This window comes from Centropristis striata, chromosome 23 (genome assembly GCF_030273125.1).
Source record: "Centropristis striata isolate RG_2023a ecotype Rhode Island chromosome 23, C.striata_1.0, whole genome shotgun sequence".
Taxonomy (NCBI): Eukaryota; Metazoa; Chordata; class Actinopteri; order Perciformes; family Serranidae; genus Centropristis; species Centropristis striata.
Window position 1 is genome coordinate 18,518,779 of NC_081539.1, and position 21,915 is coordinate 18,540,693.

The following is a 21,915-nucleotide window of genomic DNA, read 5'->3' on the forward strand; positions in this document are numbered from 1 at the left end:
ATAAATATATGATTTAAAAATTGATCAGTGAATATATAAACAAATGGAATTTCAAAAAGACAATGCAGTTGTATGAGAGAAATAAATAACTGGATTGAGAAGTCCTGCTGCGTGCATTTAATTATCAGTTAAGGAAATAAGTAATTTAGGCTCTCTATTTATGGAGGAATAAATTAATTTGTAAAATATTTTATTATTTCCTGCTTTTATTGTCAAATAATATTGATAGATTAATGAATTTAATGCTTTACAACCATTTTCGCCACATTTTTGTTCCTCCATAATGCATCTCCACATTAGATCTTTTTTCTTCGGCCAAATGAACCCGTATAGCTGTGAAAACTTGAGGTGGCTGGTAAGATAATCAGCGGGGGAGATGGGAAGCTGCTGCAATGAATTCATGTGGTGTCTGTTCACCTTCGCTGAATATAAACAAGATGATTGTGGATTCTCTCTGGTCTGGATCATAGCTGTCACTGGAATCTGTTAAATGACTTCTATGAAGGCAGGACATGCTTATAAGGTTTTGGTTTATATTTGTCAAGGACTGCTTGTGCAACAGAATCTTGTCCAGCATGCTGTACCATATCAGAATAGTAACATAGAGATATTCTATACTATTACTGACAAGTTTGACTTCACATAAGGAGTTTGAATTGCCAGGATTATGCACTCTTTAGAGGAAAAAAGTCAAAAATTATAACTGTCACTAATGACAACAGATATTTTATGCATATAACAAATGTATGCAACTGTGAGTTAGGGGCTGAAGGTTACTGACAGCTCCAAAAAGGAAACTGAAACAATGCGAGATGAGAAACCCCTCTGCAGGCTTTGCAGTGTCTGTCGGCGTCAGGGCAGAGGGCACAGCAAGTGCATGACATGGCGTTGCTGATTCCAGGCAGGTGCCATTGCTGGTGTAACACTACACTAATCCAAGGCTGATCATCAGTGGAAACAGGACAAACTGACCCGAGACAAACTGGGGCACCTGCCTGGGCTCGCACCGCTAATGTGAGACCCCGACGAAGACACTTTGATTTCATGCCTACTCTTTTCCCCCCGGATCTCATTATGAGAAGGTCATCGTGAGGCCATCATTGCTGGGAGGCTAAGCAGAGATGAGAGGATGAACTTCGGAGATACACAGAAGTGAACACGAGACTGGAATTTAAAACATCCGTCTAAGACAAGTGGAAATCTTGCATCCATTGATTAAAATCCATAGATTTTATTCAAGTGTTTCATTGATGTTTGTTGTGTAGTACAGGTGCATCTAGATGAATTAGAATATCATAGAAAGATTATTTATGTCAGTAATTCAATTCAAAAAGTGGAAATAACACATTATACAGATCCATCACACACAGAATGAAACATCTCATGTCTTAATTAATCTAATTATAATGATTATGGCTTACAATTAATGAAGACCTAAAATTCAGTGTCTCAAGAATGTGTGTAAATTTGAATATTACAAAAGACCAATTTTAAAAATGTATGTTTAATATGGAAATGTTGGCCTCAATACTTGGTTGGGGCTATTTGACTTGAACTACTGGAAACTGATTTTTCAGTGATATTGTAATGTATTGAGATGCACCTGTTTATGTAATGCTGAGTGTGAAAAATATCAGAAAGGAGCAAAATTTAGTTTATCAAGGCATAACATCTTTATTGTTATACACATAACTTCATCTCCAAAGACTTTGCACAAATCAGTGGGGTAACATGAACCTTGAGATATCAAAAGTCTCCCGCAGTTCCTCGTTATATCCTAAAATACTCAAACAAGTACATCTGCCTTTCACATCCCCAATGGTACATACAGTACAACCAATTAGAAATAAAGTTTTTTTTTTCACTGTCAAACATTATCATATGTGCATTACATTACCAATTACAAACAAGTTATATTCATTGTCAAAATACAGGTGTGCAAATTGTTAGAAAAATACCAACTCATACCAGATTCTGGATTGTGCTCTGTAAAAATCCTTACAAATAGTATATAATAATCTATATATAAATGACTCCAACATGCAATGTTGCATTTCAAAAAATATCCCATAAACAGGCTGTTCTGTTAAACCCTCTGAAACTCCAGTCTTCACCATGCTCGAGTGAAGACAGTTAAAACAAGAAAAGAGGGTGTAGCGAAGAAAAGGGTGAAGAATCTTTATTTAATGCATCACATTTGTAATATAACAATGTTTTTTTTTTTAGTAATTTAGCGTCTTGGTCTGCTTTTACTGTTTTTTCCACATTTTTTAATGTTGATAGTTTTTTATGTGGACAGCTTGCAAACTGGCTGAAGCATTCTCCAAACATAATATGCTGCTTATTGTGTAACAGACAATATAGTCAAGTTGAACTTCAAAACTGAATTGCAGCAAAGAAAACCCTATTAAAGCCCTTTTTATGATGACCAATGTTCACAAACACATCAGTTATACACTGAATAAATAATTAACCTTGGTAGTGGCGACAGTAAATGTCACCCATATAAATAACCACTTTTAAAATCAAAGAAACTCATGCCATACCTGCAACAAAGACTACAAACAGCTACGATGAGGCTAGTTAAAAGCATGATTCAGGTGATGACAACAGTCAAAGTATCCCCCCACACGACAAAGTTAAGACAAGGATGGCATCTCTTCCCCTCCCCCCTTCCTCATCTTTTTTCTGAGGTAAACAGTAGTACTGTTAAAGACTTTTAAAGGCATCTCTCCTTCTCCCTGGTGCCACATTCCCCATGGCCTCAACCTGAATAAATTCACCTTCCACTGTCCACAAGACCGTCTTGATCCAGTCTCACGAGCACTGCCTACAGACGCAGCTGCAGGAACTGCATCTTTGCATTTTAGTGGTATACTGAAACATTGAAAGCAAAGAATAGAATGAAGGAATTCAAGCAAAATGGTTCATTGACATGTGCAATGAATTATTATCCTTTTGATTTCATAAATAACATAAGACATTGTCTACTTCACTCTCACAGAGCTAGGTAGCTTTTAAAGTGTGAACCTCCTTCCTAAACACAGCGCCGCCTGTTACGCGACACCTTCTCTCAAACCCAGTCTGACAGAGAGTCTGATAAAATAGTTGGAACACATGATTTTATAATGGTACAACCCCCACTTTTTTTTGGCAAAATATACTATAAGCTTTTCTATGAAAAAATAAACATATTGCACTTTCAGTAACATGAATGTGTAATGTCAAATTACAACTCAATTAGAAATGAGTAAAATTTCCAAAATAAAAAGGGAAAACAAATGTATTTACTCATTTTGAGAGAAGAAATTTCCTTTTTTAACTACAAGCATATGACTGCAGGTAACCAACATTCAAAGAACAACAACGAACAGAAAAAAGCTACAATAAAACAAAAAACAAACAAAAATAAAATGTTAAAACTGTACCATGCACGAGGAGTGGTTCAAAGCAGTGTATCCTGGGTTACAATGGACGGAGCTTGAGAAAGCTGCTGTTATGATTGGGTAAACAGAGTAAGACTGGCTAGTGACCGTGCTAGCACTGACTGCTGGCAACGGCCGTGCCCAGTTTCCTGTTGCAAGAGTGGTGTGAACCCCAGAAAACGCTCCGTATACCCGAGCACGCTCCCGCTGCGACTGTTCTCCCCCTCCTCCCCTCGGCCGCCGGGCTCACATCTCCCCATCAAAACGTCAGATGGCAAAATAGAAAGGCAGCTGTTTGCTCCCGTCATCTAAAAGTGCATCTCCACACTCTTCCAGCAAAGTCCGTCAGCCCACCGCTCTCTCTGCCAAGGCAGTGGGCTACAGAGACCAGTGCTTGGATCAGCACACGTGTGGGTTTCAATTACTTCTTTTTTCAGACTGTGTATGTTTGGTTGCATTTTTAAACTTTTTTCTTTTTTTTATCTCACTAGACACGACATTTTACCTCAGCTTTCAGAGAAGCCGAAGGAGAGCTAATTCACAGGGCTGGCCCTAAAGAAGGCCCATGACAGGTTGGTGGTGGTGATGCCTTATTCCTCCTGATTCTCTTCGGTGTCATCGCTGATTCCTAAACACCCATGGCCGCCCCCGTGTCTCACTGGCGCCATTTTCATTTTCCAAGGCCGGCGATGCAACTGTACCGGTTGCCATGGTTTCACTGCAACATAAAACGGTTGGGTTTTGTTTAATTGGCTGCTGGTCACAATTCAGACACACTGGACACACAAGACACAAAGTAAAAAGGACATATTCATCTTCAGAAATACATGAAATCATCAGATCCTCATTCATGTTTGTTGTTGAGGAAAATAAATGAACTTACCTGCGAAACAACATCATCATGTCAGAAAATGGACAAATATAATTGCAAGGCCAATATTCAGCAGCATAACCATAGCAACAAGGATCGAGTTAGGACCCTGCAAAAAAAAAAATGACATTATGATAAAGATCAGATATCACATAATCATCAACAACAATCAAACTATATCAACTGCCTTTCTTCACATTACAAGGTTATTAAAAACCCTTTAAATAGAAAGAAAGAAGGCAGTATTAAAAAAAGAGTTATACAATTTATTAAATGTATTTACTTTCTTCCCAAAGTTAGATGAGAAATTTGATATGTTTTAGGTCAGTATGGTAGATCTGAAGTCAGCAGTCAGTTAGCTTGGATTAGCTAAGCACAAACACTGGAAACAGATGGAAATAGCTAGCCCATCTCTGTTCAAAGGCAACAAACTCTGCACCCAGCACCTGCACGCTATATCACCCTTGCAACTGAGAATAATTGACTGATCCAAAGTCTCGCCACTCTCAGTTACTGTTGCTAAATAAATATGGCAATGACGGAACCGTTTAGCTAGGTGCTGCAGTGTGCGTTCGTTTCTGTGCATTAGGCAAGAATAGTTTCAAGAAGCCGACAGCAAGGACAACAGCACTTTCCCTGTTGGGAAACTGAACATTGTGTATATCCAAGTAAATGACACCAAAAGTTACTTCGGGCCAGCAAGCAGGCTTACACAGATAATAAAGTCATCACAAAGGAAGGTTTTTCTTTCATCCTTTCTGGCTAACGTTAATTCATGTCATCTCAAAAATATGTCAACAACTAACCTATCTGTCTTCTTCCAAATCTTTTTAATGGTTACATAGAAATAAGGAGGAAGCAAACCTTGTTGACATTGGTCATTTGACAGTAGGATAACTCCTCCTGATGTAGCTATATGTTAGCTAGCTAGTTAGCTTGAGACTTAGTAACTTAGGATCTAACTATATACTATGTAATGTCTGTGAAAACTGTGAAGCGGTCAGGGTATGGAGTGCGGCTTTTATAGGTCGTCCAGCCACATCTTTTAACACATCTTAAAAATTAGGTTTACTTTTCAACACAGATGAACCTAGTATTATTATGAAGTATAACAGGAAAGGGGAAACACTGATTGATGTTCTGCTGGTACCGAGCTTACTCAACTGTTGGAGTGCACACAGGCGTGACATAGGATTGGTCAACTGTCTGGCAACCAGAGGACATTCTAGTAAGTGCTTTTGAACGGTGTAAATAAACCAGATATGCATCTTAATTTGTGATCTTAGATCAATTAAATGTTGTTTCCTTTGCTAAGGGCAAGGCTAGTTGTTTGCCTGCTTCCTGTCTTTGTGCTAAGCTAAGCTAAGCTAGCACATCTGAAGAGTGGTATCAGTCTAATTCTTGAATAAATAATTGTACGTCCATAATGCCAAACTAGTTCTTCAAAAACACTTTCACCTATCCCACCATGGATACTTACTGTTGCTTCCATGTTTTCTGCAATCTCCATACTGGCTTTTTTTGTGTCTGCGAGGCTCTTTGGCTTTAGGGAATCCTGCTTCCTGAGTTTCGGGTCGCCCTTGCTCTCCCGTAAGGAGGCTGGCTTAGGAGGGGGGATACTATAGGATCTAGGGGGTTGTGGGGGCATACGTGCCAGGTCCAGGATAGTAGGCTCTTCTTCTATATCCTCCTCAGGGTCCGGGGGAGGACGGACCTTTGTAGGGGTCTTGACGTAGTAACTGTGGTACTCGGTGTGGAGCTCGCCATTGACCGGAACTGCAGGAGGCTGTGCAGGAGGAGGAGCAGATGCTGCTGGAGGCTGCTGAACTTTTGCAGGTTTAGGTGGAGCCTCGGTGTGAGGATGAGGAGCTTTGGGGCCATCAGTGACAGCCGACTTCTCCTCTTTACTCAGCTTTCTACTAGACCGCTCATCCTTGCTGCTCTTATGACTTGACTTCTCTTCTTTGCTTGTCTTGCGGGAAGGTTTTTCTTCTTTGCTGGTTTTGCGGCTGGTGCTGTTGGCGAGCTGACCTTTCTTCTTGCTGGAGTGAGGCGAGGGGGGAGGCGTGGCTACAGGACTGGTCGCAGGGGAGCGGGGAGGAGTGGTACCTTTGCGGTAGAAGTGGGGAGAATCTTTTGGGGAGTTGTCTTTCTTTTCAACAGGGACCTCTTTAATCTCCACGGGCTCCTTCAACGGTTGTTTTAAGTAGTCAGGTCCTGCAGAGGTAAGAGAAGTGACACACATTAACATAATAAAAATACATAACGAAACCTGCGCACCTGCTACACCTTAGCTTGTGCCTTTCATGTATCATCACACGTCATAGAGCAAGGAGATATGTCATTTCTGTTTACTAGTTTGGTTTGGTGCAGGTTTGATTTGATTTGGCACAGGCCCAGTGGCCCACAGACACGTATCAAACAAGGAGAGACTCAAAATGACCACTGTGGAACATAAAAGGACTGCACAGTGACACAAGAAGACATAAAGAGACCAAACAACTACAAGGAGATACCAAAGAGTTGCAAAGAAGACTCATTAGAACTATGAAAAGGGGCAAAACAACCACAAAGAGACAGAAAATGACTGCAAAGACACAAAAAGCAACTACAAAAGTATGCAGAATGATTGCAAAAGGGGCAAACAAAATTCAAATACCCCTTTATCTGAGGTTCAGACAGTTTAATGATGACACAGGAGATCCTACCAAACCCTCAACCACATTTCTACTGCAGCCAATGTCCAAGAAGCCAGATTAGGAGAACAGTGCGCTCTTTAATTTGCTCTCCATCCTGCCTGACTGGAGAGTTCCACTACGAGCTAGATTTAAATCAGAGCTGGCCCTAAGCGCAGTTGAACTTTCAATTAAAATATTCATGAATCAACATTATATATGCAATCATTCCGCGAAGACTGGGGGAGACAGGAGAAAATAGACTTATTAATGCAGGGTCACAAACACCATTTCACAAAAGGAAGCCTCCCTCTGCAGGCTCATCTTTGTCATCAGCAATTCTCTTTTATCAGTGTGTTGTTTTCCTGGAAAGGCCCATGTCACATCAATTCTCAGCAACAGCTGTACAGATAAAGAGATTCGACCATAAGGTGCAGTAATGGCTCTTTTCTGTCTGTGGCAGCTCATGCTGTTGTCCGACTCTTTTCTCTCCATCAGGAGTTTATGGACTGAGGTCCTGGGTCAGAGGACACAGATTGTCTAATGATTCTGACTAAATGCACACTCCTATTTTAACTATATGTTTTGAATTTCCGCTATGAACATTACATCCTCTAATGTGTGCAACAAAAGGGCCTGAATCTGAATGTAAATGCCTCTTTGCATGTGAGAAAAATGACACTTTATCTGTCCCTTTGTTCTGTGCTGAATTAATATTTATTAGAGACATCAGGCTCTTTGTTTGCCTATTTTTTTTTCACTTCGCCTAAATTAGACGGTGTCAGAGTGACTAAGAGAGGGACAATGCCGCTTTGTTTGAAGCACATCAGATGGTAGGAGAGGAGAAGGATCCTCTGCGTCCCATATAGCCAATGTGAAATAGAGAGAAGTGCATCTAGAAAATTATTTAGATTTATTTAATATTTTGAAGTAGAAAGAATGAACACTTTGCTTGTTTTTCACACCTATTCACCCCCGCCAGATACTTTATACTGAGCCGTGGTTGGGTGATGTGATTCTCATGTTTTCATGTTCAGTATTGAATGAGTTAAAAACGGGTTAATCTCAGAGATCAGTCAAAAGGATTTACCTCTTATATGCAAGTATGACACTGTTATTCAATGGAAAACAATCAGTATTGATTTAGATTTGGAACATATCCCCTCTAAGAACAATTGTGCAAACATCAAATCCAGAAGGGAACAAGTCGCATATCAGTGTAAACGCCTTTAATGCAGATTATTTTCATAAACCTCAAAGTATTTTTTGGCTGCATGGCATTCCTAATTTGTTTCATAACCTCCACAACCAATAAGACCTACTACAAAGAGACTGGGGGGACATTTGAACATCTGCAGAGCTTAATATATCTGCAGAGATTAATTTCACACCATAACTCAATAAGACTTCTGGCTTCGTGGGCGGGCCTGAGCAGTTTCACTCTGTTTGGGGACAGATTCCTGCGAGGGGTTCCAGACATTTTCTGAATGGTTCTCGCCACTTAAATGACCCCGAGCCTCACGCTCACATAGAAGTGCAACACCGGCAGTCATTAAAATCTACTTCCACTACACTTCTGAAGCCATGCTGGATTCCAAAATATGCTGAAGATGCTTTTTTTTTGTTCTGAAACACTAGAAAGTTGGGCTGCAACTAACCATTATTTTATTGTTGATTAATTAGCTGATTATTTTCTCAATTAATCTATTAAAATGTCAATAAGTAGTAAAAAATGTCAATTACATCAGTCCAAAGTGGTCCAAAGCATTTTCTGAGATTTTTGCAAGAAAAATTAATTAAATAATAATTCTTCTGTCGATCAACTATCGTGCAGTTGACTAATCTTTGCAGCTCTGCTAGAAAGCTGCTAAAGAATCTTTTGAAATTGTAATGCTAATCTAATTACTTGTGGTTGTTTTGCAGATACTTTAGCATGTGTAAATCCTGTCGTGATGAGTGAGTGAAGATTTAGTAGATGTACCCTACCAAGGAATCCTGCCAGGTCAGCTGGAACATGAACTGGGACTCAATTACCCAAATGGCCGTGGTGTTTCTTTCATCTGAACATTGATCAGCTGGGCTGAGTCTGCAGCCTTCCAAAGACGGCCATTAAAACGGGCCACTGTATTAGTCCAGACCAAGACAAAAATACTCCGATGAATTTAAGATATGTACATTTTATTATTTTCAAGAATTGTAAAATGTGTCTTTCTACCTCATCATTGTCTCTTTGAGGCTATTATAATACAAGCTTTGGTTTAAGATGTGGTTGCCAGTTTTCTTCATGTTAATCCAAAGCACATTTTCTGCTCCGGTGCACTCCTGGCAAAACACACGCGCTGACACACACACACACACACACACACACACACACTCACAAAACACAACGGATCGGCAGTTAAAGACCCAGCCTAACCCCTACTGACCTGAATATGAGATGAACAGCAGTAGCAAGAGGGGAGCTTCAGGATGAGTGTGCATGCATGGATGTGTGTATATATGGGGGGAAGGAGTACAGTAAGTGCTGTTATCACATCTGTTGCCATTATGCATCATTCTGGATTTAACGGAAGATCCACAAACGGACTATAGCATATAATCTAGTATGATAAACCCCTTGATTTAAAGGGAAATACAGCAACTTTGACCTGAAAGGAAATATCTTCTGTTATATTGTTCTTCATGACAATCCAACACAGAGCTAAGGCTGTTGTTGTTGCTTTATTCTATTCACATTAAAATAATATGGATGTGTTATATATGTACAGTATTAGTCTGTTCTTAAAGTGGATCTCGGCATTTTCTCTACACTTATATTTCATATTCATGTCTCATTTTGCCACTTTTTAGATGTTCTCTTTATTCCTCCTACTCACAGTGGCAGATGGGCAGGGGGAGCTGTCATTGTTTAGCCAGATTACTTCTGCTACCGTTACATAGGGAGAGTTTACATGCACACTAGTACCCTGATTGTGATCAAAATTGGTATAAGGCTCCAAACTGACATTCATTCATTTACATTTGCACTCAAACACACACACACACACACACACACACACACACACACACACACACACACACACACACACACACACACACACAAGCAAGTGGCTACTGAGTGTAATGACAGCCTTCCTGTGCTTTGTCTGTAAGTGGTCACATGCAAAGAAGAACATGGAAGGCCTCAGGTTCACATGAAGTGACATGTGACTGACGGAGACAGGTGGAAGATAGAAGACGCTGCGTGACAAGAGTCAAAAAGAAGAAGAACGGATAACAAACTTTACATTTTATGGCTTAAAATAAAACATTTTGGAACTTTGCCTTTCATATAATTCTGATCAACTTTTTTCCTCCCAAAAAGAGGAAAAGGAAAAGGGAAGGATGGGTGATATCTTAAAATAATTATTATGTATCCTTGAAAGAAGTTGCTGCATAACTTTGAACTTCAGCTGAACTACTGTCTTGAAACTCCACGACACCTGCTGCTATGAATATAAAGCAGCACCTGCTCATGTCTGGTTTTCAGCCCTGACAGGTCCAAGTTTTTATGGTTCCACCTGGTCCAAGTGTACCTTGACTGGGTCAAGCAGGCCCCCCCCTGTGACTGGCTGAAGGAAGCGACAGCTGCTCTGTGTCAGCCCTGGAGAGGGCCGAGTGCGGGGCCAAGCTCCTCTCAGTGCATAAGGATTTCAGCTATGTCTCCATTAGACCCCAGTGAGCACACATCGCCACCAAATATAGCCCAATTAACGTCACAACGCAGACCACGCCTAGCTAACCCTTGCTGCTCCCCCTCCAGGGTGCTGTGTGTGAACCAATCATAAAGGTCAGGGTCCTATTCCCTGTGACCCTCTCTTCCCTTTTGAAGTACTCTCTCCCAATCTGGGTGATAATCTGCTATGAGTCTGAAATGCCAATTACAAACAACAAGGGGTTTAGACCCCTGGTTGTTACCCTAGAGGACTTATTAGAAGCTGTGGGATGGGGGTAAGTGAGAATATTTCCACTGTAGAGGTAGACACTCAGGAAACAAAGCAGATTAGTTTGGGAAAGTTCTGTCAATTGCAAGGGACTCCGATTGAGTGTCGCACTGAAACATTTGGATAGACGCAAAAAGTGTATCCTACACCAGCCTACTTAAACGCAGTCAATTTTTTCTTAAGAGTTAACACTAGTGGTGATCATTTTTGCAAGGGAGCTGCAAATGAAGGAAAATGTTTACACTCAAATATGATAATTATCAGCAACAAACCTAAAAGTAGGCTATTTTAGATCCCCCAAACTGCTTTTATATTCTATTCCTTATCTTATAACTCTAAATGGTCATAAACTAGAAATAAAATGAATGTATGGAAAATCCGTTTTGCAGGTGCCTGTCTGGCTTTCGGCTGGACCGACCAGACACGCTTACGTAACCGAACGTTTAAACGCTGCGGCTCAGATGTCGCCCGGCGCTGCACATAATTATGACATCGCCCGCTTTCTCATTCATGATCCGACTTATAAGGCAAGGACACTCTCCGAGCAGACTTGTGAACCCGGAGATCACCCGGCCTGCCAAGCATGATCACTGTTTTCCACAACACAAACAAGCCGCTGGCCCTGGCTGCCCATTTCTGCAGCTTAGTGGAGGGGCATGCTTGAATGGGTCCCATTGTTGATCTATTTGTCACCCACTATTTTGCTGTGGCTTTTGGCAAGGGCCCAAGGTCGGCTTGCTCATAGGCCTAAATATATAACAAACAGTGGAAGAGACAAGGCTGGTATAGATCTTACACTGTAAATAAAAGTTAAATAAAAAGGTATGAAATGGCACTTCTGGCACTCTTACAATACTCAGAACCAAATACTGGCTTATCTGGTTAGTATGAATGCACGATGGGTTTTTTTTTTGTCAGAGAGAAACCCAAAAGTAAAACATGTTAAATTGAAGCAAAGACAAATACTGGTCTAAATCTGCTCTTAGAAAATACCAATATTAACCAAGATGGAAAAAAATACGATAATCCTACATTAGGGTGGGCTAATCTGATGATATACATGTCAAAACGACATAAAAATGTCTATTGCATATATTTTTATCTCCACCAAGAGGTTACGTTTTCATTGCAATTTAAAACTGAACTGAAAGCCCTTATTACAGAAAAACTGCTGGCCCATTTTTGAATAAAACCTGGTGAAAGGGAGTAGCTTGGGCCAAAGAAGTACCCATTACATTTCGGTGCGGATACACAAATTTAGTTTCACTTTTGTTCACATTGTTAGACAATGTATGTGTGCTTCATTCATGTAGTGTTGGAATAATTGGAAGAAAAATTGTTTTCTGACCATATTTCATGGCTCATCTGCTCTGTTTTCTTCGCTCCTCATTGTCACACACAACAATACTCTGAGAAATAAAATATACAATGCATCTTCCTTGTTGCATCCATATTGTTTCCAAATTGCAACTCATCATGTGAATGCACCATTGGCCTCGGTGGAGGTCTGCACATTTTGGGTCTATATCCTTTCTATTATGATCAACAGCCCAGGCCTTAGTTAAGATATTGGCACAGAATATATTTATCTATTTATTTTTTTACATCTTAATTAAATGAGAAAATACTGAAATACTTCTCATTTGTTGGGTATTTAATTCCCACAGCAGTATCTGGAAGATGAAGAATATACTTGGTCGCCCATTAAGTTGGAATAATTTTGTTGGAATAATTTTTTTCAATCCTCTTTTAATTGTGGTTTCATTTTCATTGTGATATGTTTTGGAAGAGATTGATTAATAAAGTTTTGGGAACATATACACTTTATCTGTCAAGAATACATTTTATTATTATTATTCATTAGATAGATAGATCTTAATTTGTCACTGTCACCAGTACAATGAAATTAGAAAACATGCTCACCAGTCGGTGTGAATTCCATAAAAATAAATAAAATCCCTAAAATATATAAAATAGTTTAAATGCCAGAAGGTAATATAAAAATAGATTAAACGTAATAATAAATAAAAGCAGCATTCATACAGACATTCTGTTACATTACACAACCACGATCAGAAAACATTTTTTTTTGTGTTGGTGAATTCTTTGTACTGCATTTGGATAAAAACTGTTCTTGAACGTGTTTGTCTTTGTTTTTTATGGATCTGTATCTTTTGCCTGATGGCAACAGTTCAAAAAGTGAGTGTCTGGGGTTGGAATTGTTCTTAATTATGTCCTCAGCCATTTTCAGGCAGCGAGAACTGTATAGTTCTTCCAGTTTGAGGAGAGGGCAGCCTGTGATTTTCTGGATCGTGTCTATGACCCTCTGGAGCGCTTTCCTCTGAGCCACTATATAACATTTTCACAATCATTTAATAGAAAGAGGTAAAAAAAAAATGTATTCCAACTTTATGGGTAACCCTGTATAACATAATTGAGATATGAAATGACCTATATCAGTGTAGAAGATTTTGGCCACATTGCCCAGCCCTGTGCTACATTGAAAACATTTTGAATCCCCCTTTTCTTACGTTGCCCTCTCTGTGTCCTTGTGTTCCACGTCTGACCCCACCTCTTCTACCAGAAAGGATTTGTACCTCACACTATTTGTGTTGTATTATATATCCAGCGTTTCCTTGTAAAACTCAGCTTACCTTGTAAATGAACTAAACAGAGTCGAGTCGACACCCAGTGCTGTGAGCTGCTGTATAGTATGGCAGTGTGCCTGTTAAACCTCCGAGTGGAGGAAAGATGAGAACTACTTGGTATTGGGAGCAGTAGGTTTCTTTGACCTCCATGCACTTACTGTACCTGTAAGACATTTCTACACTCCACTAAAGCACAAGTTGGATGATCCGAAAAACTAAAAGAACAGAAAACATTTTCTCACTTTTTTTTGGCAGGGTTTGTGGCTGCAAATTTTAGCAAGTATCTCCGAGCTGTTACCACAGGCCTTTGACAGCAAAGACGAAGCTTCCATCCAGAATACAGTACCTCGCTTCAAGCAGGCTCTGCTTTGTCAACACACACACACAGGCCCCCATTGTGGTGTTAGCAGCCATCCTCAATACTTCTCTAGTTTTCGATTTCAGCCCTGGAACACTGAAAACCATGCTTTTGTGCACCCAAAACAAGCTCATTACCAACTCAGACACAACCTGTGTAAATAGCTCGAAACTGTGCAAACATCAGTATTCACACAAAGTACCCAGCCTCTTCCCAGTTATACAATTCCTAAAAACATGGTTTAAATGGACAAATTGGTTGCCTCAAGGAGGGTGCAGCTAAAAAAAGAGATAATGGAGGTGCAGGGGGGATTTTAGAATAGCTTGGCTGGGTAAATGTCCCAGTGTCGGCCGTAAAGTACTCATGTGTTAAAGCCCCCCTCCAGGGTTCTGTTACAATCTTAGCAAAGACTGCAACTTCATCTCCGGGTCAGTCATGTCTTGTCTCAAAACCTTGTTTGCATGCAGTCAAAGGTTTATGGAAATTTAGCCACTTAAAATATATTCAAAGTTTTGTATTTCATCACACATCTGACCTCCCTAACCCCTCAGTGCACCTGCAGTCCAAGTGTTTATTTCACATTCTGACAGTGGGAAAGTATCTTCAGAGACTTAAGACACGTATCCCTGCTGAGGCTGTTTGATGTCCACACTTTGCCACAACGATCACTCTTTAAAATACCTGGTTGGTAGAAGTTGGGGGAGAGCTCCCTCGCTACCGCCCTGGCAATTTCTGAATCGTGTACAGCAGAGATGGCGGCCTGGTCTGCAGCCTCGCTTTTTGTCCTGGCATGGGCCGTTCTGGAAGAAAACACAAACAGAGATAATATCAGAGATGCATGTTAACTCCAAGGTAAAGGCATGCAGAGGATGAAAACCAGCATGTGTGAAAGAAGTGTGGGTCAATATCACCATAAAGTGCCTTTGAGACTTTATATTCATGCATTAAGTAGACTTTAGTTAGAATTGCATGTTGGTCAAGCTCCTGGACAGAAGTGAGTATAAAATGTGCATTTTCATAAAGATATTTAGTTTCTTTCTAAAAACATTTCATGAACACATGGTGGGCAGGAAGTTTTAATATGAACATCCAACTACAAACATAATATGGTGAAAATGACGAAATAAGTATAAATACTTATTGTAATTGTTGTACTTGATTTAACCTCCATTGAAAAAAGAGAAATTGGTGGGTGGTGGTGATGTCACTGATTACATCAACTTGTTTCTTAAAGGGGCAGTTACAACATAATGACAGGGTCAACAGCATTTTGTTGCACATGTTTAACTTTATAATGAAAGTAGAATAGAAATGGTCTCTTTTCTCAAAAATATTTGTTGAGGACAATAAAAACCAAAGTATTTTCATTTTGGGCCAGAATCACGTACACCCCGAAAAAAGAAAATGGTAAAAAAATAAATAATAGGGAAATACATTTCAAGAGACTTATTATTGTACTCATATGTGTGCAAATGTTTGGCCATTTATAATAAAACCTCCACATGTCCTTATTGTGTTATATGTTTATGACAACTGACAACTTCTGATGAAACAAAAGGCACTTTATAGTGCATTTTAACAACATAAAAACACACAAATATTTGACTGTTCTGAGACAGCTGTCAGCTGCCATGTCAGCCATGACACCGACATCATCACCAGCTTCCCTCTACTATCTTTTTCTCTTTCTTGCTCCTCCTCCCTGACCCTCCATCCCTCCCCCTTTCTCATCATCTTTGAGCTGTATCACTCAGCCTGTCCCTCTTGGAGGATAACATAACACCTCCCCTTGTGCTTCTATCTCAAATCCAAATCCTGATTTTCCAAATGGAGCGTAGCCACATCCAAGCAAAACCTTAATCCAGTCTGGAGCACTGCACTGCTGCTGGATGCACACAAGAGCAGTGCCCAAAACACACACACACACACACACACATACATATCATATCATATCATATCATATCATATCATATCATATCATATCATGTATGTCAGAGCAGGTGGTGGAGTGAAGGCTTCGGTTTGAATCCCATGCATATAATATAATATAATATAATATAACATAATATAATATAAAATAATATAATAATGAATAATAAAATACTATAATACAACAATGAAAAATATAATAATATATAAAAAAAATAATAATAAATAATATAATACTATAACAATTAATAATATAATACATACATACTATAATAAAATAAAATAATAAAATGAAATATATAATAATATAACATAATAAAATGTAAAATAATATAAATTATATATATATATATATATATATATATATATATATATATATATATAGTTAGTTAGTTAGTTAGTTAGTTGATTAATACATAAACTAATACTAACAAAATTTCCAAGATCTTGGGTACTCTTAACAAAGGTGTTTTCAGTCCATTTCTACATCAATCTACCATGAGCCTGAGAGAAGGAAGAAAAAAAAAAGACAGCAATGATAACAATATGCAGCTGAGAAGAGCCTGCATCCACATCTACATTACTATGCAGAAGCTCAAAAACCAAAAGGCAGAAGAGTAATACGTTCTGGGATCAATGTGAGCTTAGCATTAGCACTGAGAGGTATTACGGGAGCGTACCATGGTGAGACAGACAGAGGCCTGGGGGTGACCTGCTTAACAAATCCCTTGAAAACTCCACCGAAAGATACTGTACACGTAAACATGCTCATGCACATGCAATCACAGAGCCAAGAGGATATCAGGCAAGGAGGATGCTGCAACCACTGCAAGACTTCCTTCAAAAAAAAAAAGAAAAAAGACCTAATTATGCAACAATATAAAATGCATCAGTGAAAGGCAATGGATGAGTCACTTACTGTATGAACAGTGAGTGAAAGTCTTACACAATACATGACAGTGCAACATGGAATGCAAGGATCCAGATGGGCTGTCCAAGTATCACTGCAAGTATTGACAGCTGTGGCTTGTGCCCTGCTTAACCCCACTCATCCATCTTCCTCTCCCTCTTTCTTTCACCATCCCTTCTCTCTTTCAATCAATGCCCCTGTTTCCGATCCCACTTCATCTGTCTATTGACGCTGCATCCCCTCATCCCCTCTCCCTCCTTTCCTCCTCCCTCCCTTTATCTTTCCGTCAGTGACCCCAACGGACAGATGTCTCTATTTCCGACTACTTCTCTGTCCTTGGACTCTGTGCTGTGCTGTTTTTGATGGTCTGGGACAGTGAGACATTAAAATGCATGAGGAGCCATATGCTGGCAGGAGAGACGGACTGTTTCCTCTCCAGAAATAAGTCCCTGCATTACACACAGACAAAGGACACACTCAAGCTGTGTGTCCAGTCTCTGCAAAACACTGACCAGCTGCATATAGAAATACAATTTCAGAAAGTGTATCACACAATGCATAGCTTAATTTCCAAGAGTTATTACAAACATGCAGGAATTTCACCAATGTTGCTAAAAGCAGCTTCATATTCTTACTTTAGACCACTTCCCTGTTAAAAATCTGACATTAAAGCATTCCAGTTACATCACACCACTGACATGTATACCTGAGACATCCACTCGGCACTCATGCTACCACAAGGGCATACATGTGTCTATTTCTGAAATGTGTGAAATGTGCAGGCAAATGAAAGGAGGCATGAATGCGTCATGAATGTATACAGCGTGCCCATGACATATCCTAAGGATCTTAACAGTTCCCTTTAGGTAGAGTGGGCATAAAAGTCACGGGCAGGCACAGGAAGCGATGCAGACTGTTCACAGACAGGATGTCTGGTGGTGGGAGGTGACAGGCAGAGAATGATGGGAGTAGAGGTGTGATAGAGCAATGGAACAAGAGTGAAATGAAAGGCGAGAAAACATGGGCATGTGGAGAGTAGAGACGAAAGGGTTGGTTGGTTTTCATCCAAGCATTGGAAAATTTCATTTTATAGACACACACTAGCGAAAGACACAGGCAGCTTCCACAATGCATTGAGTGGTAAACCTGCAATGATTTGCTGTTTGTCCACATGGGGGCAGCCAACATGCTCCATGCACAACATTGACATATTATATAGTCCAATACTCACTCGATCTTTAGCTGGTAAACTCTGTTCACCAGCTAATTGCTACTATTTTTTTCATCAGCCATTTGGTGCTGGGCATGAAGTTTACAGTGAGGTTATCAGAGCCTTTTGACCAACAACAGCTATCTCAATCATTTAAACAGTGAGAGTTTGAGAACAATGAGAGTGAATTAAAACTTTTGGGCTGTAAAACCAAAACAATGGGCTGAAAGGTGATAAAATGATTCATATAGCTAAGGAAAATGGCAGAACGTGGAATTACAATAAGAGTAGAAAAGATATTTCCATTAAAATCAACTTAGCACGGAGGTCAAATCGGCAGCCATTTTTCATGCCATAGGTGGCCTTTGTAGCAGCTAATGTGTTATAAACTTCCTTAAAAAACAACTCACGGCAAGTTGCAGTCTCACTGATGTGAGGTTTTTCAGTAACAACCAAGCAAGCGGGAGAGTAGTACAAAGCATGGAAAGAAAAACTTGCATGCTACCTAACTAGCTAGCTGTCTGCTAATCAGCTAGTGAGCTTGCTGAATGCTGATTACTACACTGGTGACAGTAAATGAACCCAGCAGGGGGCTGGTGGTCAATTGCAGGTCTAACAGTCCCTCCGCTTCACTCCCCGCCACTAGGAGATGACAGCACTAGCTAGCTAACTAGCCATATCCATAACAACTAACAACAATTGCGGTTTGGTTATGTACCAGTCAATGAGCAATGTATATATGTATATTTCTTCTATTCTATTATCTTTCTAAGTTGGTGAGTGAGGCATTACTTCTCTGTAGGTTCCTAACTACAAGCAACCCCTTTCTTCTTTCCTTTTACACATAGTCATTTGATTAATTGTTAATACAAAAAAATGCAAAATATGCATTACCCTATGAGTTTGTGTTCTGCAAAGCCCATTTATAATGTGCACAAGCAAGCACGAAGACAGATAATCACATTTTTCAGGCCAAATTATGCAATGCATTGTCACACATTCAAGGCCAAGAAAAAAAGCCTGGGCAAACCATATGCAAGCTCACGATTGACCTTTGAAAAAGTTTTAAGTTCTATAACTTGTCACACAGTCTGCAACTTTGCTACTTGAAGCTGATCTGCCTCTGAATATAAAGCAACACCTGTTCACGTCTAGTTTTGGGCTCTGCAGGCATTCCTGTCTGGTTGATTGCTGGGGATAGGTCCAAGCAAATCAAGGTATTTGAATCCATAAATGCACCTGCTGGCACACATGCAAACACCACACACACACACACACACACACGCGCGCGAGCACACACAACAGTTTGTTGTAATTTGGACTAAGTGTAGAAAAGGAGCAAAGACTTTCAAGCAATTGGTTTTGGAGTGAAGCCCCAGTGGAGAGATGATACTGATGAAGGCCTGGTGAGATCCATGGTTGTTTCATTACGGTGAGGAATGAATCGTGTGAAAAGTGTTGAGTCAGTTTGGCAGCTAGTGTTAGCGGGTGCGGCATTTCTCTCTGTGGAATGTGTGGCTATGTGTGTGTTTGAGATAAAGGATGAGGGTGGGAAAAACAGAGAGAAAAGTAAAAACACAAACTGAGAAAAAGGTAATGAAATGGAAAGGAGAGTCAGACAGAACTGGATAGAGACAGAGAATGAGACTCTAAAGACTCCTGGGTATTTAGAACTGCTGAGTTATGCATCTCAACCCCTCTAATTTTACTGTAGGGTTAAATTTCAAACCCCAGCTCCCACGCGGCATGGTGCATCTTCCTTAAAGGTTTTTAATACCTCAGCCTACCGCAGAATACAGTATGTGTATCTGTATTATGTGCCTGTTTATGTGTGATTGTGTGTCGTGTGTGCACATTCCCCCCGACCGGAGCTTAAGGCCATCACTCCCCAGGCTATGGCCTATTTGAAGAATCTCCCTCACATATGCTGACACAGTTCTGCACCCCCTCCGCCTCTCGGTCCCCTCCAACCCCCCCATTTGCTTCTTCCAATAACGCCACCCTCCCCTTTTCTTTTCCTCATCTTTCTTCTCTCCATCACAGTCTCATTCCCCCTCCCCGTCAGTCCAAGCTTGGACTCTGGAATGCTGACTGGTACAGTATATAATAAGATAGAAGATGAGCCTCGACCTTGCCCATGGTAAACATCAACTCAACAATCTCCCTTTATACTCCATCACTCTCTTTCATTGCCCACGACCAAGACAAACTACTACTATACAGGTTCATATTTCGAGACCACACTCCAATTGGGCAGTATCTTTTCAGGAGCAAATCTGCTCCTGAAAGGATATTATACATCAACATAAATGACTGCCCTGTATCTTACCCAAACAGTCCCCGGGTTCAAAAGAGCAGCACACAACATCACAGAAAGTCTGCACAAATTAGCACTTAGTTTGCCCTGCACATATCTCTTATATCCGTGCAGGCCTGCTATTGAATTCCCGGCTGGTGCTAATTCAGGATTACTCAAGCATGACTAACACTATTAGTGGTTAGCTAAAACCGACTCTGAAATTATTCAGGAATTATTCCTGGGTTGAGGTCTGGGCTCACATTACCAGAGGCTGCAGTGGTGGGGGGACAATGGCTACAGCAAATGAGGGTTTAAATGGGAGATGAAGTGGCTGTTATTATGAGATAAGCTAACTTTATCCTGAAGAGAGAGCTATGGTGCTGTATAATGGGAATATTTGGGCATGGACATGTACTGTACTTAAAGTATTTTAGATCTCAGGATAACCTGATGGTCTGGCAGGCTGGGACTCTGGGCTCATTCCCCTGCTTTCATGTCGGGTTACTCTTCAGTAAAACTAGAGATATGCAAACCCAAAACAGGAAAAACAGCAACTAAGATCAATTAGGATTATTGAATTTCCCCAGTCTTATGACTGGCCTAACAGAATAATATGGTTTCTTAAATTAGAATCTGAATGTTTTCCTTTACAGTAAACATGTTTGTTCAAGGTAACATGGCACAGAACACAAACATGAAAACATAGAGCACTGCAGCAGGGAAAAAACAGGCACTTAAATAATGTACAACAGTATGGAAAACACTTGCCAGGTGAAAGCATAAAGCAGGGTGCAGAGAAATAGGACGAACATGACTGTGTCAGGTATGAATAGACCTGTCAGATTGTAGAAGAAAAGGCTGCAAGAGAAAGACACACTGATCATTAAATCACCTTAACTAGTGCCGTGTTTCCACTGCATGGTACGGCTCTGCTTCACTAGACTCAGCTCACTTTTGGTACCAGGTCCTTTTTCTCTTTCGTTTTCAACTGCAGATAAAACCCCCTCGGTGTCGGCAGGATTGTCAGCTGATCGTCTGAGAACCAAACAGATGAACGTCTGCACTTCGTCAATTGAATGGTTTGGTATTTCGGGCTGCTATTTTTTAAAATCTGAGTTGAGTGAATATAATAATTACGGTTGCTGTTGCCAGTTGCTTAGCTTTTAAAAATCATGGTTTTATGCTAGTGGTTGTCTTTTACCAATCAGCAGTCTGTAGTATTTTAACTCCTCTTTCGACTGAGGTGGTACCAAAAAAAACCTCTCAATTCAGAACGCGCAAAGAAAATAACACAATCCATTGCTTTCTTCATGTGCAAAGACTTGAGGCCATACAACGTTGTGGAAACGATGGTTTTAGCTACATGCTAAAGACAATGGAACCAGGTATGTGACTCCATCGCAACGTTATTTCAAGGACACAGCTGTATCAAAGCTATACACAGCAGTAAAGCTTGAAGTTGAGGAAAGTTTGGGAACAGCAGATATACTTGCGATAACTTGTGTTGCGTGGACGTCGGGGGCAGTAGATTCATATGTGACTATAACGGCTCATTGTGTGACAGATGACTGGAAGCGTCTGTCTCACGTTCTTTAGACTTGAGCAGA

General features: G+C 40.2%; 1 protein-coding gene across 1 annotated transcript in view; it reads right to left on the minus strand.

The window, feature by feature from the left end:
* Window positions 1-1,649: 1,649 nt before the first annotated feature.
* jph1a (junctophilin 1a) overlaps window positions 1,650-21,915 on the minus strand; it is a 39,991-nt gene continuing 19,725 nt past the window's right edge. Inside the window, exons 4-7 of the mRNA XM_059326964.1 lie at window positions 14,642-14,760; window positions 5,777-6,513; window positions 4,309-4,405; window positions 1,650-4,143 (exon numbers count right to left, since the gene is read on the minus strand). Of these exons, the coding sequence (XP_059182947.1) occupies window positions 4,325-4,405; window positions 5,777-6,513; window positions 14,642-14,760 (937 nt within the window). The 3' untranslated portion in view covers window positions 1,650-4,143; window positions 4,309-4,324. The remainder of the gene's footprint in view (window positions 4,144-4,308; window positions 4,406-5,776; window positions 6,514-14,641; window positions 14,761-21,915) is intronic.